The 18,717-nt window shown below is 39.5% G+C and overlaps 4 protein-coding genes across 4 annotated transcripts; 1 reads left to right on the top strand and 3 right to left on the bottom strand.

Annotated features, from left to right (window-relative positions):
- Positions 1–364: 364 nt before the first annotated feature.
- LOC135622958 (cysteine-rich receptor-like protein kinase 44) lies at positions 365–3,303 on the bottom strand. Its single transcript, XM_065125346.1, has 7 exons — positions 2,387–3,303; positions 2,029–2,145; positions 1,784–1,917; positions 1,493–1,697; positions 1,097–1,334; positions 879–1,029; positions 365–760 (listed from the first exon to the last, which is right to left on the bottom strand). Exons 1-7 carry the CDS (start codon positions 3,231–3,233, stop codon positions 476–478), a joined length of 1,977 nt encoding a protein of 658 aa, XP_064981418.1. The 5' UTR covers positions 3,234–3,303; the 3' UTR covers positions 365–475.
- Positions 3,304–7,921: 4,618 nt separating this feature from the next.
- Positions 7,922–11,587, bottom strand: LOC103997793 (cysteine-rich receptor-like protein kinase 10). The gene is made up of 8 exons (XM_018831050.2): positions 10,741–11,587; positions 10,055–10,180; positions 9,846–9,976; positions 9,540–9,744; positions 9,200–9,437; positions 8,961–9,111; positions 8,436–8,810; positions 7,922–8,366 (listed from the first exon to the last, which is right to left on the bottom strand). The coding sequence occupies exons 1-7, from the start codon at positions 11,570–11,572 to the stop codon at positions 8,454–8,456; spliced, it is 2,040 nt and encodes a 679-aa protein (XP_018686595.2). The 5' UTR covers positions 11,573–11,587; the 3' UTR covers positions 7,922–8,366; positions 8,436–8,453.
- Positions 11,588–14,162: 2,575 nt separating this feature from the next.
- On the bottom strand, positions 14,163–14,845 carry LOC103997681 (NDR1/HIN1-like protein 13). The gene has a single exon (XM_009418980.3). The coding sequence runs from the start codon at positions 14,833–14,835 to the stop codon at positions 14,212–14,214; it is 624 nt and encodes a 207-aa protein (XP_009417255.2). The 5' UTR covers positions 14,836–14,845; the 3' UTR covers positions 14,163–14,211.
- A 1,387-nt stretch (positions 14,846–16,232) lies between these two features.
- On the top strand, positions 16,233–18,153 carry LOC135624025 (uncharacterized). The gene has a single exon (XM_065127497.1). It carries the CDS (start codon positions 16,233–16,235, stop codon positions 17,895–17,897), a length of 1,665 nt encoding a protein of 554 aa, XP_064983569.1. The 3' UTR covers positions 17,898–18,153.
- Positions 18,154–18,717: the final 564 nt, after the last annotated feature.

Genomic DNA, 18,717 nt, shown 5'->3' with positions numbered 1-18,717 from the left:
ATCCATGTCACGTTTTAGCTTTGACGAAGGAATGGAAACCAAGAAAAGATGTTACCAAGTCTTCGAAGCTTCGAGCGGAAATGGTGTGGATTCGATGAGTAGAATGGAAGCGATGCATCTTCCAAGATGGACGCTCCTGGTAGATAAATTTGTATTTTTATGCTGTTTGAATGTATTAGGATTAATTATATATTATCTATTATTCATTTGCATCAACATCAATATTAACGTAGACGTAGAGCGATGTCATTCGAATTTTGATTCTGATATCAAAACGGGTTCTATGTGATTTGATTTTGACTCTCAAAATTTAGAAACCAAAATTGTAAGTTTGGAAGCCAAAATTAGATCTAATGGTATAACCTTGTAATTGCATATTACAATAATGTCACATAAAACAAGGATAATATTTATTACATTTTCACGCATCAATGGCCCTTATTCTCGAAGGAGGATTAACATTGTCCTTCTATTTCTATCGTGATTCTTGTTCTGATATTGAAACTTGGTTTACTGACATTGTTACAATCCTCTCACCGTTCCCCACATAAAATGCAGGTTGTGAAGGAGCTCGGAGAGAGACAGTTTCACTGTTGAGCATCACAACTATCGTTGACATAGTTGGCCTATCGGATGGATTTTCCTGAACACATAATAGCCCAATCTGCACGCATCTTAACAGGTCACTTTGTTGGTAGTGACCACCCAAGGCTGGATCGACTATTTCCGAGGCTGATCCGTCTTGCCATTTCTCCCATGTCTGCGCAAAGAAAAAGATAACTTGAAACTCAACTCGAATGCATCACAAAAGTTGGAATAGACTTGGGTAGTAATGCAAAACCAATCGATGTGATTTGTGACTCCACTTGGCTACTTACATAGCTTAGAAGGACTTCAGTAACTTCTGGATTGTAGGAATCATTGCTTTTTCTTCCTGTCAAAATCTCCAAAACCAGAACACCGAAGCTGAATACGTCTGACTTGATCGAAAACTTGCCTCGCATCACGTACTCGGGAGCCATGTATCCACTGCAGTGGAATTAAGATTGGTTAGGTAACGCAAATGATAGGTACACCGTTCGACCAGTCCACTCACAAGGTTCCCATGACTCGATTGGTGGTGCCTTGAGTCTGGTCAATGTCAAAAAGCTTCGCTAGGCCGAAATCTGAGATCTTGGGGTTCATATCTGCATCTAACAAGATGTTGCTGGCTTTTAAATCTCGATGTATGATCTTTAGTTGAGATTCCTCGTGCAGATAAAGCAGGCCTCTAGCGATTCCACAAATGATCTTGTATCGAATTCCCCAAGTCAGCTGTTTGCCTCTTGCAGCATCTGCTCCATAAAAAAGGAATCGAGGCAAAGCTTTTACTTCCAAACATAATCATAAAGGTTTAGTTTTTTTTTGAACTGCAGATAAGTAACAAAGAAAATGAGTAAAAATAATAATTTAATCGAAGTTCTAAAGAAAGCACATTAAGAGCGTGAATTACCAAACAGAAATTTGTCCAGGCTTGCATTAGGCACGTATTCATACACAATCATCGTCTCTTCCTCCAAGCAAACGCCCAGAAGTTTTACAAGATTCCTGTGCTGGAGCTTAGCAACCAAAAGCAGCTCATTTTTAAGCTCTCCAAGTCCTTGCCCAGAGTTCAGCAGCCTCTTGACCGCTATTACTCGTCCGTCCGGCAGTAGTCCCTGCACAATACTTCTTGATTAAGCGGAAGAATGGAAACAAGGGGATACTGAAATGGAAATAGGAGGAGAACATCGTGTGGATGTACCTTGTAAACTGCACCGAAACCACCTTCCCCAAGTTTATTCGCTTCGGCGAAGTTGACTGTTGCAACTCGAAGTGTAGGTAGACGAAATAGTAATGACTCGATTACTTGTGTGGCCTGCTCCGGGTCAGTTTGATCTATGACAAATTAAGCAGACGATGTCAAGAATGTTAATTACAAATGGTTTTCCAAGCACTAGCCGATTGCAATGAAGGAGACGGGACATCAGGAATAGTTGCGTCACTCACAAGGTGATTTCGTTGCCCGCTTCCTCGATCTCCTGTACCAAGTGCAAAATATGGAGATTAGCAGTATTGCGCTCACTGCGGATACCGAAATTGCTATAGTTGTTTTCTTCGTTTTTCCTGCACCATTGTGAATTGTATTAGCGGACACGTCAAAAAACCTTCGTTACGATAGCCATTCTTTTGCAGCACGGGTTATTCGATTTGCCCTGTCTTGATCGTATGTTGAATGGTGGATCAGACCAAGTGGTATACTTTCCTAGGCTCTAATAGAATGAATGAGTCGCCTATTTGCCATGGATCTATGCATATAATTAATTAATTAGTTGGAAATTTGATTGTGCTAAGGGTGCATCTTTACCTTCTTTCCCGGTTGGACCGACGGCAGGATGGGATGTTGGAGCAGAGGCCGGAGTTGTAGCGTTCTCCGCAGGCGTTGTTGCATTCGTCAGTGGTGAAAGGAGCCGTATGATGGGGTTGCCTTCGTAGAAGGGGCCAGTTTCGAACCTTATATTGCACCTCACTCCCTGATTCCTAGCTCCCATTCGGCCCTGTGGGAGCCCCTGTAACACCCCTTCCAAGCACTGCCTGCAGTCACTCGTCGACATGTCCGGCGTGCATTGCGCCAGGCCATATATAGTTAGAACCGCCTGCGTCACGTTGAACGCTTGCCCGGTCGCGTACCTCTTCGTGGAGTTATACGCCGCCCAATCGGCCGTACTGCTCAGCAGCTCATTCACCACCTTGTTGAACCGATCCACTTCGTCCTTCAGGTCGTAATTTACCAAGGCAACCGTCGGCTCGTTGTCGAAGGTGCTGAGGAACTGCAGGTTGGAAAAGCGGATGAGGCACTCGTCATACCAAACCACGGCATCCTTGTAGTAGGCACAGATCTGGCGAATGTCCACCGCGCCGTTGCTAAGGCAGGAACCGCACGTGGTGGCGTTAGTATCGCCACGACAAAGGACGAGGCCTTGAACTCGGTTGGGTATCCGTCCCACGGTGCCGGTAGAGAAGCCAGAACCGGAACCATTCGAGACGAGGGAGGAGAGGAGGAGGTTGAGGTTGGACTCGTAGGTGCTGTTGTCGGTAAAGTTGCCGCCCCTTGTGCTGCAGATTTGCCACCGGTAGGCAACTGTTCGAGAGGGGACGAAGAGGAGGATGAGGTAGAAGAGCAGAAATTGGGTGGAGCTGATCGAGGGAAGCATGGTGGGAGTACTCTTTGGACTTGTGGTAGCAACAAATATGGAAACAGATATCTACTTACAGACGCCTAGAATACCAAGTCACATAGTCTGCTTCAATCATAGCTAGTGGTTTTATACGTAAAAGATGAAAACAAAAACAGTTGCTTGGTCTGTTGTTTATTGATTTTTATGAAAATCTAACGCAAATCTAAAATTATGGATCGATGTCATTGTGTTTAAAAGTTAGATGATATTTGATTTTAATTTTTTATGTATAACAATCTTCCTCGTGTGTTGTGTTGGTGACATATGGCTTAAATCCATATGGAAATTAATATTTGTTTCTAAGTTTGGGCCAAACAGGATTTGAATCAAAATCTTTGGTTCTGATCGGTGTCTGTCGTACCGCCCATATCGGACGATACGTATCGATCCGACAGGTACTCGTGGACCGTCCGGTATTGCTACAGTGCTATAGTGTTAAACTATAGCACTGCTTATATAAAAAAAATATAAATTTATCGGTATACCGGTATCGTATCATACCGAGCCCGAGTCAAAACTCTGGTACGATACGGTATGACGGATCTTGGTTCTGATATCATCTTAAATAATTTGATTGGGTGATCAAATAAACCCCGAAGTTAGGCTTAAGTATGTAAGTTATGGTGTGTGTGCTCAATGAATACTAATGCTATATAAAAAAAATAATTTTAATTAAATACTGAGAAAGAGTGATAGATACACAGTTCTTGCTATGATACCATCTTAATTTTTTGATTGATGTCATTGTCTCTACAAGCCTAATCTCATATATAAAAGCTTACTTTGTGTCTCGTTTTCTTGTTTATTAAGAAGGAATACAAATGATCAAAGTTATCAAACACATCGATTACGAGAGGTCTCGGCGACAATAGTCTTTCCTGTTATAATTTTATATGTTATTATATTTTTTTAATAGAATTTTCTTTATTTAGGTATTCATCTGTGGTAACAAAATTATGATCTCATTAAATTCAATTTCCTAATAATGGTTTATAGATATTATTTTAAAAACTTAAATAATGGTTTTCTCGACAAGACGACGTCAAAGCTCGTCGAAACCCATCACTCAAGTCTGCAGGTTGACTGTCTTAAGTACACAGGTGCAAATTGACAGGATTAGGAAGAAGAAGGTTCAGTATGAACATAAAGAGTTGCTATAGCGCATGTGTAACACCAACTTGCACGCTTAGTTTGGCTCAAAATTTTTATTTGATCTCCAACCCAACAAATTGGTCATATTAAATGACCATCTTACTTGCTTACGGAACCATAAAAGGACATAGACCACCAACTATTTGAATATATTACTTGTGAAAGTTCTTTAGGTACGAACTGAATAATGCAGCAAGCTGATAACATGCCGTCATCGTTGACTTCAACATGAGACTAACCCACTTCTCCAAGTGATTATTTGATATATATATATATATATATATATATATATATATATATATATATATATATATATATATATATATATATATATATATATATATATGCTTATGGATAAAGAACACCATTAGAGAGGTGGATAATTTGGACCGGCAATTTATGATCTGTAGGATATCACATTCACGAGATTGCAGATAAATGGCCCCAACCAAGGATTCATTCTTTTAGGTGCTGTTAAATTCGGATAGTATATTTTCTTTCGTTGAGTGTCTATTCTAAAGCATTTATTTTGTGCCCATTGTTATTTCATTGTTTCAGTGGGTCTTTTCGTCGTAGTGTGATCATGAATGTTGACGCATGTTATTTTTGTCCGAGCACTGCGGCGTCATCCATTGCACGATCTAGCTTTCGCGAAGGGGAATGGAAACCGAGAAAAGCTCCAACCAATCAAAAGCTTGATGGAGACTGCACAGTCACAACTTGTTGGACTATGCCTTTATTTGTTGACTGGACTACATATATATATATATATTGTGACCGTGGGTCTTGCAATATAGTTTTTCCTTTCAAAAAGAAATATTTGCCGTATGTTTTTTCTCGGTCACCTTTTGCACTTTATGAATAAAAAATAGTGGATGGCCATTTGTGTTCATCGATTGTTCAAGTCCTACATAAGTCTCTTTCAAGGAAAGAAAGAAACAAAGCCGCCAATGTCGACTTTATAATAGTAACACCTTATAATTTGATCCTGTCCCAGTTCTGTTCTAAAGGGTACCTTGTAACCAGCAAATCTTAATGACGATGGCAAGCTATTATAATTTGATCCTGTCCCAGTTCTGTTCTAAAGGGTACCTTGTAACCAGCAAATCTTAATGACGATGGCAAGCTATTTGTTTACATAAGTCTCGCCTTCTGTCAAATAAAATAGTAGAAAATGATGAGTAACGTTGTCAGAACGGTCCGAAATCTTAAGATTCACGATAATATTAAAGATGTTATTAAAAAATATTTAAGACAGTCATTTTTACTAGTTTATGCGGATGATTTAATTATTTTCAGTAATAAACTAGTATAATTGATCAGTTTATTCAACAACTTAGAAATAAGTTTTCTATGAAAGATTTTAGGTCTCTTAGCTATTTTCTTTATATTTAAATCATCCACATGGTAAATAATTTATTTTTTTCTCAATAAAAATATATTCATGATCTTTTTAATTACATTAAAATACTTTTAAATCAATATTATTACTATGCATACAGTATTTGATATTCACTTATTCGGATATTATATATGTAGTGAATGAATTATCTCAAGCATAAGAATACTTCTCGACAATTGTTAAACGCCTTCTCCGATATTTAAAGGGCATCATAATTTATTTCTTTGAAATGATTCTCCTCTATTATTTCATACATTTTTTGACGTTAATCGGGTAAGTAATAATGATCACAGGACATCTACTAGTACTTATATCATATTTCATGGTCACAAGCTGAAGTTTTAAAAATCAATAATTTATAATAATATTGAGCAACTGCTTCTGTAACTATTGAACTTATGATAATATCGAAATAACGTATTTATATACTAATCCTGTCAAATGAAATGAAGCACATAATCATCGATTTTTACTTTGCTCATGATAAAATTCAAAATAGCAAGCCCGTGTCTCATCTTTGGGTTAATTTGCAAAGGCTCTTACCAAGCATTTGCATTTGTCTTACAAGCAATTCTTTTACTTCGATTTAAGATCGATATTTTCAATAAGAATATTATGATATATTATAAAAAAATATTATTGAAAAAATAAATCATGATAAGATTATCATGAACCTCATTATTTTGACATTATATTATCATAATTTTAAGTCATAAAAAATTTATGATAATATATTATCATGATTTTGTGATCTATTATGTCAAGAAATGATTTACATGAATATTTTATATTTATTATTTATTAAATAATAATATAAATTCTTACTCATTATTAATAAATAAATAAATAATTTATTTCTTTCTTACATTGTCATGGTAAAAATTAAGAAAATCTAATGAGCGAGATTAGATAGGTGTCAAGGATTCATAATGAAAATTTGAACAACCGTATCGTCTTTTAATCAGATATTATAAGAAGGTCCACAACGAAGTAAATCCAACAAAATATAGTCAATTAAGTTGGGAAAGGACAAGACAACTATCAAGGAGTTGTAAGAGCACTTATTTACGTTGAAAGGGATTTCTTCTGATGATTATTCATGAAGGTCTGAAACCTAAGACATGAGACTTTGGTGATGAAGACATATCACGAATAAGATGGGATAAAATTAAGTGAGAACTTTGAATTCCTGTTGTTGGAAATCTTTATTTTCTTTTTGACTAATCAAAATCACTAGAAGCTTCTTTCGTGTATATCTTTTTTTTTTTGTCCAAGATTAAGTTTGATTTGTGTAGACACTATAAAATTGAAACGCTCACTTGTTCAACTTTAATATTGTGCAGGCAATATACATGGACTTAAGAGTAAGTATGCCTTCGATCGGTACCTCTAAGATGACCCAAATATGTGTTAAGATTTGTAACTATTGTCATATTCCTTATAGAAACTAAATTACTTGAAAAACGAAAAAAGATACAACTATAGAAAGAAACTATTGTATATTACAATATTATTATATAAATATCTTATATATGTTTAGGATACAGTGAAAGAGAATTATAAAGTGAACACTTTAAGTACTCGTAGTATTTTTTTTAGTGGATTCAGAAAGGTTGAAAAAAAAATCTCATCTATGCGACTTTAATCTTGGATTTAAATTAACTCAAGAGAGAAAATTATTTTTTTCTATTTTGTTAATTATATATAGTGAAAGTATTTAGATTTTCTTTACGACATAAATAATTAGTGTTTATGTTACTATTAGGCTAATTTGTGTAATCACAAAACCAAATCAGGTTGTTTATGATCCGAAGTCTGCCCGACAAGAACCCGAGTTTATTCGCTACGTCGGATGTAGCGGAATCTAGTAGTCGAGTTTATTAGGAAAAAAAATACTTAAGTACTTCATTAAAAACACATGATAACTCAACCTATTGGAACAAAAAATATATTAGTAATTATAATTCAAAATAAAACAACATAATCGTCAGCTGTAAATAAAATTCATGCCTCATGTAATTTTCAAAATTAAATTCACAATCATAATATCCAAAATGTCATCGTGCATGTTGTGAGACACTCATATATTGCATGATTGTACCTTACCTGGTTTGCAAGAAAATGTTCACTTTAGTTTTTATGACTTTACAGTTCATCCTTGGTTCTAGAGAATAAAACCAAGTTCTCAAATCTAGAAAGGTAAAACCAATAGCTTAAGCGTGCTGATTTAGTCAATCGTAATCATGAGATTTAGATCTGGACATTACATAAAGCTGGCTAGACTCCGGCAAGAGTCATGATCATGGAGATTGTCCAGAAGATGAGTATGCATCTTTGTTTCGGAGTCAACAAGCAAATCCAAGATGCCAAGAGAGAGAGAAAAAAAATCATGATTCAAGCACATGATTGATACACATTACCTCTGATGCTGTGCTCCCCAGAATTAATTATCGATCGAGTGCATACGCAAATCTGAATTATCACTCAAAAGTTCAAACGTAAAATAGTGTCTCGGTTGCTTGCTTGCGTCCTGCTAACACTCTACGCTGCTGAAGCTGATGAGAAGACCATATCGTAAGAAACATAAAAGGGATCAGGAACAAGAACTATATTCACACACATACCTTTTTGTCAGTTTCTTTCTATCTAGCCTGTTGTTCTGTGACTGAAACTTGGGTTGATGACGCCGGAAGTGGTTTACATTCTCCGTCACATACAACAATTGCAGTTCTGGCATCGTTGGCACTGAACTCTACATTCACGTCCTCCTTTTCCTCCTTTTCCACATAAAATGCAGGTCGCCCAGGTGCTTGGAGAAAGGCAATTCCACTGTTTAGCATCGTAATTACCGTTGACATCGTCGGTCTATCATTTGGATTTTCCTGCACACATAACAGCCCGATCTGCATGCATCTTAACAGGTCGCTTCCTTGGTAGTGACCATCCAAGGCTGGATCGACCATCTCCAAGACTGATCCACCTCGCCATTTCTCCCATGCCTGTCTCAAACATAATTTATTCAGAGATCCATTCTTTTGCGATCTAATTCTATCCCAATGAAACTACGTATGCCAATAAACACACCACACAAGTTCAAAAGGAATAGATTTTTTGTTTTTTGTGATTTATGAGTCCGCTTGACTACTTACATAGCTCAGAAGGCTTTCGCGATATTCAGAATTATAGGAATTGCTGTTCTTGATTCCAGTCAAAATCTCCAAAACCAAAATGCCGAAACTGAAAACGTCCGACCTGACCGAGAACTTGCCATGCTTCACGTACTCTGGCGCCATGTATCCACTGCGGTAGAATTAAGATCGGTCAAGAGACACAAAAGACACAAAGAAGAGCTACCGATGTGAGTACACAATTGAGTCGGGCCACTCACAAAGTTCCCACGACTCGCTTCGTGGTATCTTGAGTTTGGTCCGCATCAAACAGCTTTGCTATTCCAAAATCTGAGATCTTTGGGTTCATAGCCGCATCCAACAAGATGTTACTGGCTTTTAAGTCCCGATGTATGATTTTTAGCTGAGATTCCTCGTGCAGGTAACGCAGGCCTTGAGCAATTCCACGAATGATCCTGTATCGAGCTCCCCAACGTAGTTGGTCGCTTCTTTTAGGATCTATTGCATCAAAAAGGATTTTAAGACGAACCTTTTAGTTCTAAGCTAATTAAAAAGGTTTAGTTTTTCCAACGAGAAGTAGAAGTGTGGAAGGCGCATCACCAAAGAGAAATTTGTCCAGGCTTCTATTGGGCACATATTCATACACAATCATCTTCTCTTCCTCGAAGCAAACTCCCAGAAGTCGTACGAGATTCCGATGCTGGAGCTTAGCAACCAACAGCAGCTCATTTTGCAGCTCTCCGAGTCCTCGTCCAGCGTACAACAGTTTCTTGACTGCTATTTCTCGTCCATCGGGTAGCCGTCCCTGTGCGGCGTCTAACCATGGTTAGGAAGCAGAACAGAGCAAGCGAGTGTAACCGGAGACTGCGAAGTTAACTCAGAAGAAAGAAGATCGTGAAGTCGAACCTTGTAGACTGCTCCGAAACCCCCTTCTCCAAGTCTATTCTCTTCAGAGAAGTTGGCTGTTGCAAGTCGCAGCGTAGATAGATCAAACAGCAGTGACTCAACACCAGTGATCAGCTCCGGGCCAGTTTCATCTATGAAGGGGCACACAGTTTCAATCTGGCTGATCGCAGTGAATGAAACAGGACATTGGAAGCAATTCTGTGACTTACAAGCTGATTGTACTATCCGCTTCCTCGTCCTCCAGTAGCAAATGTAAATAATGGAGAGTATAAGTAGAGCTGTAAATGCAGGTATCGCGATTGCTAAAGCTGTCGTTGCTGCGTTCTTCTTCTTTCCTGCACCGAGAAATGACCGTGAATTCATAGTTCCATGTCTCGATGGTTACGATGATTTTGCACTCATGTGAGATAAGGTGGCGGCGGATTTCCTCTGAGATCCATTTATAAGAACGAGTAGGAAACGGCTCGTTTTTATTTGAGGTCAATAAAAAATTCATTTGATATAGTCATCTAAAATACTCAAGTCAGCGATGGCTACGGAGGTGTTCACATTTGAACATGGAAGGAGGACTAATGGGCTCACTGCCCCCGTGCTAAAAGAAGATAATATTGAATATTTATCTACATAAATAACTAGAAATCGTGATCAAATGAGATGATCCGATTGAAATCTAATTTGTCTTACTTGGATCAATGGTAAATATCGAGAAAGATCGATGTCTTCGAATCAGTACGGTTTGCTGTTACTGAAACCAAATTGTGATGAGACCGAATTTTATAATTAGGATGGATTTTGTCCTACAACGAATGCAAAGAACATATAATTGGTGAAAATTGAGCTTTTTGTGTGTGTGTATGTGCAGCTAATATGATAGCACGAGATGTTCTTTAATTACCTTCGCTTCCGTCGGACGGGAGTTGTGTCGCATCCTCCAACGGAGCCGTAAGGTTCACCATGGAGGGAATTCGGTAGAAGGCGGACAACTCATACCTAATGATGCACCTCACTCCGAGCACCCTCGCTCCTTGCTTTCCCACCATATCCGTCGGCAGTGGGTCGAACAGCGACTGCAGGCACTGGCTGCAGTCGCTCGGTGACAGGTCCGGAGTGCACTCCACCATCACATATATGGTGGGGAACTCCGACGTGAAGTTGCTCATCTCCCCTGTGGCGAACCTCTTGGTGGAATTCGCCGCCCAATCGGTGGCGCTGCTCAGCAGCAGATGCAAAAGCTGGCTGAGACGAGCAACTTGGGTGACGCTGCTGGAGTTGTACTTGGACACCTGCTGGTTGTCGGTGGAGTTCAGGAAGTTCTGGCTGGAGAAGCGGAGGAGGCAGTAGTCGTAGTAAATCATGGCGCCCTTGTTGTAGGGGCATATCTGTTGGATGTCAAGGCTGGCTTTGTCGAGGCAGGCGCGGCACTCGCTGGCGTTGGCATCTCCCCGGCAGAGGGAGACGCCGTACACTTTGTCAGGGACTTCTCCCACTGCCTCCTTCAGGAAGCCGGAAACTGAACCTTTAGAGGGGAGGGTGGAGAGGTAGAGTTTGAGGTTGGACTGATACGTGCTGTTATCGGCAAAGCTACCGGACGTGTCGCAGATTTGGTCCAAATTTTGGGCGCCGGTGAGGGAGGAATGGCAGAGGATGAGGAGGACGAACCCAAGGAGGGGGAATAGGGAAGAGGATGAGACGATAGCGGGGAACATGGCGATGATGCTCTGCGGCATCGTGAATTAACGAGACTATATAGATCAATAAGGTCGTCTCCTTTTGCTTTGCTACAATGATTAGTTGTATGAAACAGCATCGTTGGTACAATTATTAACTCACTTTTGATAGAGAGTTGATAATTACCCTTTTGTTGAGGATATATATATATATATATATATATATATAAAGTTATGCTTATATGGTTTCTATCGACAAGTGGGCACACGTAGGCCGTTGATTCGGTCAAAATCAGGTTCACGTTTGACTGCTGAGTTCCACCTACTAATCTACATAATCGATGCCGTAGTACCATCATTTGTGTTAAGAAATTGCAATGTGATAGATAAAGATCCAAATATGAAGGTGGAAAATTCTACGATACACGTCAATCTAGAAGTTTTGTTCACGATTTCCTCTTTTTCAATCTTTCGATCCCAATCTCTCACCTGCTACAAAATCTTACGCCATATCTATATATAGAGAGAGCTTGTTAACTTAATTTATTATGGCATTGACTCTGTCCGAACTCTTATAAGCAAATCATCATAAATATAAAATTTAATTTATCTTCTGACATTCTCTCTTATATTAAAATTTGAAAATAATTAAAAAAATTGATGTAATCTCATCAAATATAGACACATCAGTTTTTGGGCAAGAAATGATATCAATTCAAAAAAATTAATACGTCTTGAACTAATATTACCAAAATTTTTAAATGACCTTCGATTGTAATACTTATTTTAGAAAATATTTAAATTTTAATTATGAAATATTTATTTGACTATTCATCAAGCTTCATATCTTGTAGATTAATTATCAATAATTTGTTTTTTTTTAAACTATTAGCAGCATCTTCAATGAATTTTCAATAATCAATAGCTTATCTCACTTTGCAGATTCTTTTACATGAGAAGCTAAAGGTAATTTCTAATTTATAGTGAGAATAAAATTATTTACTCCATTTGTTTGTTATAAGCCGAAATTTTACAACTATTGTAGATAGCATGACACAACTCGCAAAACTTATATTAAATGTTACAAGTAGTGATTATATCAAAGATAATTACGTCAAATATAATTCATACATTTTAAATTTTAATTCAGGATAAGATGTGAGAGATAAATCAAACTTTTTTGTTTGAGTGCATTTCTCATTGGAAATTGTCCCTATGTGCCATCACTTTGTAAAATCTCCCATATTTAGACTAGAGAAAAAAATAGGAATTATGGCAATGAATATTTTTTTAGTTATTAGTAATTAGTAACTCATTTTTCTTCTCTCTTATTATTTATCATTTTAATTTAAACATAATAAATTTGCAGATCGAATAATATGTAATCGAAGACACTCTTGTGGAAAAATATAATGAATTAATTTTAATGAAAATAAAATGAGAGCACTGTAATTGGGAACAAGTAAAAAAAAAAAAAAAAGAGAAGTTTGACTCTCTTAGAGGATATTTATGGAAATATAAATATCATATGAATTGTTCAAATATGGATAATGGAACATAACTTCCAAACTTGTGGAGAAAACTACGTGTGGAACTCACACTAAAGGAGAGTTTCATAATATTATTTCTTTCGAAAGTTCTAAGTTAAAGAAATGACATTTGATGTATGGTCTCTGATTCACCAATAGATGGGAGAAAGAGACAGAGAGAGACTGAGAAGAAAAGAGTGATAAATAAAACCGTTGAGACCGATTAGTGCATATTATATATTTCTGCTAGTTGTATTTCTACCGTCAGCGTTGGTTAATGTCTGGTTGGAGAAGTTGCCGTTTCGGACCGTAGGTTGTTTCGGCCACTGTTGACTTGGCTTCGTACTGGTTTGTGAGACTTACATTACATAATTTGATTTGACTTATAGGAAAAATGAGGCCTGTTTGAAACTGTAGCATACATAATTTGATTTGACTTCAACTCTATATGCACCGATTCCACACATCAGAAGCTGTCGCCTATATCCGATCAATAACTGCAAAGCATGACACGTCGGATGTCTCAGTCATCTAGATGATCCTCACCTTTCTTCTTATCGACCTCAGCTAATCGCATGCCACCAAGTGGGAACAATTCTCTATCAAGCTGGAACTTTTTCTCTCTTCTTATTTGAAATTTAACAGCGTGCATGATCCCAACTGCCATTACTTGTCCGATTTGATGGAGACAATCAAGCACCGTACTTTGTGTGCTACAAGTGCATCTTAAGACCTTGCTTTCTGGGCAAGCAAACCTATCGAAGAAAAACCATCCCTCTGCCTATTTAACTCTCTCTCTCTCTCTCTCTCTCTCTCTTCCGTATAACCTTTTTCACATGACGTTAAACGATGTTTCACGCTAAGAGCATATCCTCTTTCTTTGCTTGTAGTGATAATAAAACATCTCCGCCGAGCAGAGGAAACGCATTCCCTCGACAAGATTGGGGTTTGGAGCGTCGGATTGGAGTTGGGTTGAGCCCATTGAAGAATTAAAACCCAGCAACTTTATATTCACGATAACTTTTTTGCTGCTTCCGTTAGTAGTGGCATAATTCTAATCTCATGTAGTATGAACTTAATCTACAACATAGTAGAAAAAGATAGATGTAAGAGGATGCATACGCACAAACTCAACAGATGATTCCTGATAAAGGTTTAATGCTACAGATCTTAGAAATAGATGGGGCACTTGATGTTCTTGGACTCCGGCAGTATACTTCCATCCGAGCCCACGACCAGGTCGCACTCCACATGCAAATGATGGTGGTGGGTGTCCCACGTCTTCACCTTGAACCGGATGGTCGAGTTGAGCTCGAGCCGCAGCTCGGCGCGGCCGGCCGCCGCTTCTGCCGACAATTGCGACGATAACGTGCCCCCAGCCTCGATCGCCGCCCCACTCAGCTGCCCAGTTATCAGCGTGGTGTTCTTCGGAGGCTGAAAGAAGGGGAACATGACCGGCCCGGACCCGACCACCCGGTCCTTGTAATAGACCGAACCGAACATGGCATCGTAATAAATGCCAATTTTCGCGTTTGCGTTCCGGTCCGTCACATTGAAGGAAATGGGTGAGCCGGATAGACCGGCCGGGGTGGCGACACCGGGGGCAGCGAACGCGACGAGATGGAATCGGGGTCGATGAGGACGGAGGCTGAGCCAGAGAATGAAGACGATGATGCCTGCAACGAGGATGAGGGAAAGAAGAATGGAGCAGAGGCACTTAGCGAACCGGCTCGTCAGGCTTTCACGAATCCATGTTTGCGTGGGGAGGCCGGGTGACGAATACATGGAGGGCATGGTTACCGATGAACTGGGTGAATGCATTTGAGCGAGCTGTGATTGAGATCTTATAGGGAGGAGGGTGCAGAGGTGGTGGCTGGATTCACAAGGCACGGTGATTGATAGAAAACTGTGTGTTTTCTATTTGGAAGCTCTTTTGGCTGGGCGAAGAAAGGAATATACTTGCATGAACGATCGTGGAAAGCTGAGCACCGAACTAATCCAAAATGGACTAAAATTTTTAGTTTGTAACGCTGGAAAGTTCTTGCTTTTTGTGCTTTATTGGTTGGAGGAACAGAATCTCTACAGAGCTTATATGTCAGCTTACCTCGGCACCGATTGGTGCATAACTGTTAGTAGTCTATTTCTCGTCGTGCTACGACATGATTATTAAAACTAAGATTTTTCATTAGCTTTGTGATTATTACAACAAAGCTTTCCATTGTTCATCTAAATCGATTTCATAGCTTTCGATTAAGGGAAAAAATAACTTTTTTTATGTTAACTGTCAGAGCACATATGCTGCGCAGTGGTTATGCTTGACAACAATAAAATCATAATTTTAATTACTTATATTAAGAGTGCTTACATCTTTATTTATAATTTCTATTATTTTTTTTATTTTTATCTATCTCTTCTCATATCACTAAGACGATATGTTTAGACATAATAACAATAATAATAATAATAATAATAATAATAATAATAAACCTAGCTTACTTATTTATCTATGTATACGCAATAGGAGCTTCTAAGTTGTATACAATGTAATTTTCCTTTCTTTCTTCTTCATGTAAGGTTTATCGAGGATTAACACCACAAAAGGGATGAAAAGGACATATCAACAATACATATTGAGATTTAAATATGCATGAAAATAAAATTTAGGATTTATCATTTCAGCTACGGGATTATCGTATCATCACTATTCGTTTACTTTTCGTGATATCTTCATTTTTTTTTAGGACAAAAATCTTATGGAATCAATGAAATACCTAAGCATGCTCTCATGCAATCGTCACTGTATCAGAAAAATGAGATGAACTCTGAAAGAACATCGCTATCGTTTTAAGCGGAATGATCTTATGATAAACAACAATGAGGTCGCCTGCACACAGCTGAAAAGTCACCGGAGAATTTTCTTATGAAGATACTATACACAGAGATAGGCACCTTAGAATCTTTATTTCGTTAGTCCGTGCAATAATTGTCCAGGGAAATGGATATGTAGGAGCTGAATCTGCTACTGAAGCACTTGATTAAGATTCTATATGAAGGAAAGATCAGACAATGAAAATTGGAAGAAGAATTTTGCAGAACATATGATGTACTTATTTATTATTGGTGGCTTGGTGGGCACATATGTCCAGCCCACACACTCCAGCTTCAAAGTCCCGGTTATTGTACTTTCGATTATGACGGCTTTCAGAGTAGGTCAACGGACAGATGCATTTCGAATGGCCACAAACGGGCGGAAGAAAAGCAAATTAATCGCAGACTACATGAAATACGAGCCCGAATTGACGCCTCAAGATGAACCCGATCCCACGAACATGAGAGGATACAATTATCTGGTTGATGGAGAAGATCGCGTTGATCATATCTGTGAAGCTCCTGACTACTTACTCCGAATAGAAATAACTGATCATCGGGTTATTACCGTCAACAAAATCTGGCGGTGCACTGGAGGTCTGCTGAGCTCGAGCGGAGATCCAGAAGGGCGTTTGAAAGACATTTGTCTTTCGTTTGCCCTGTTCAAGCTAATTCAGCGTAGATTTTCCTGCTATCAACTTGCTGAGAGCAGCCTCCAAAAGACCAGGGACTTCGTGATTCGGGGATTGCTCTCCAACGATGATGATGCTCATGAAAGAGCCTTCAGGGTGATCGAGGTAGAGCTGGCTTTCCTTCATGATTATTTCTATACAAAGTATCCTTTGATATTTGTCAGTGAGAAATTCATGCTAGCCATGTCAGCTACACTTCTGATATTTCTATGTTGGTCCGGAGTATCAGTCATGAAGTATTATCTATCCCCTACCACTTACTTCAACCTTATCACAATCGGAAGGAAGAGCTTCGATGCAATTTTTACCTTGATAATTGTAGCAGCCATTTTTTGGCTGGAGCTGTTCCAGATCTACCTCTATGTGTGCTCGGAGTGGGCCAAAGTATCTCTCGTTTGTAGATACGTTGCTCATCCTTCATGGCATGATAAGCCATGGATCGCAGAATTGATAAAACATCTTTGCCAGCTAAAGGTTTCCGACAGGGTTTTGCAGAATAAACTGGGTCAGTATTCGCTTCTTAAACATTGTGATTATAAGCCAAAAGCTAAGAACATGTTATATTACATGACATGTGAAATTGTTGGGAAGACCAGAGCTGGCCAAAAACAAAGCAAGCGATTAAAGCTCCCAAGTGAGGTAAAGAAAGCAGTCGTCCGTTGGCTCAAACTCAACCATGACACGCTGCCGACCAACGGAATTTCATCTCTGCAACGAAATGGAATGAGCGCACAGCTTTCATGGGCATGCAATCTTGAAACTCACGCGCAGGTAATATTGGTTTGGCATATAGCCACTTCTCTGTGTGACATCCACGGATCCCGAGTGGAGCACGCAAAGGTTACTTCGATGGAGATGAAGGATAACCAAGTCGTTGCTAACAGTTTATCGCGATATTGTGCATACTTGGTAGGGTTTGTCCCAGATCTTCTACCGGACAACAGTTTTGAAGTTCGGTTGATCTTTGATGACGCAGTAAAGGAAGCTTCCTCGCTACTCGGGACATTCAACTTGGACCAAAGGTTTCGAAGTATGATGAACCTAAGTGACACTTCTCAGACTGTCGTTTGTAGGGGTGCGAGACTGGGAAAGCAGTTGATAGACATGGAGACGCCAGAGATGCGATGGAAGGTGATGGCGGAATTTTGGGTGGAGATGATCCTGTTCCTTGCTCGATCAGACAATGCAAAAGCTCATGCGGAGGGTCTTGCAAGAGGTGGGGAGTTCATCACGCATCTGTGGGCGTTACTTTCCCATGCAGGCATACTTGGAAGAGGCCCCAGCTGCATACTTTAGTTGATTGTCTGATGCATTCAGCATTCTCCTGTGTGTGGGTGTGTGTCAATAAGCGCTAGTTTGTGTGTGGGTGTGTGTCGATAAGCGCGAGTTTGTGTGTGCTAGTGCGTGCATCTGCCCGTGTGCGTGTCTGTAAGCGCTAGTTTGTGTGTGCCAGCGCGTTTATGTGCCCGTGTGCGTGTGCATGTGCGAGTGTTACTTGCGTGCATTGCGTGCGTGCGCGGTACAGCCAGTTTTCGTTCTTTTAGCAAGTGTGTTCGTCGCTACTCAGGTGGCCTTTAGATATAGTGTCCGAGGTGCTCTTGAAGGATGAGCTTCTCAATCTAGTTCTTTAAGTTATGGCATTCCTTAGTGTCATTACCATAGTCATAATGAAATCGATAGTATTTTGAACGATTTTTGAGTTCTCAGGGGGTCTTCATCGGATTGAGCGCTCTTAAGAGTCCTCTCTATCTGATATGGAGAAATATTTCTATTATGGATGAATTCAATGGTGGGAGAGAGGGTTTCGGGAGTGATAGGTCGGGTTGATCATGCTTCTCCTTGGCGGACCCGAAACCTGCCCTCTGGATGACTTTGCGTGGGGCCTCTTGTGCTCTTCGTGCCTTCCCACCACCAACGCCTCAGCAGCCACGTACTAGTTTGTGTGCTAGAGCAACTCAGGGACGGTCATCGCTGATCGTTCAACCAGCGACCAGAAGAATATGGATGTTTGCAGACCCATCAAAAACACCTGCATTAACAGAGAAGGGTGAGCATCAGGGACTCCTGGAGTCATAGTAGCGAAACGGGTGACAAACTGGGAGAGAGGCTCGTCATC

This window comes from Musa acuminata, chromosome BXJ2-9, assembly GCF_036884655.1.
Source record: "Musa acuminata AAA Group cultivar baxijiao chromosome BXJ2-9, Cavendish_Baxijiao_AAA, whole genome shotgun sequence".
NCBI lineage: Eukaryota > Viridiplantae > Streptophyta > Magnoliopsida > Zingiberales > Musaceae > Musa > Musa acuminata.
Note: the sequence above shows the minus strand (reverse complement) of the source record. Positions and strands in the feature narration are given on the sequence as shown.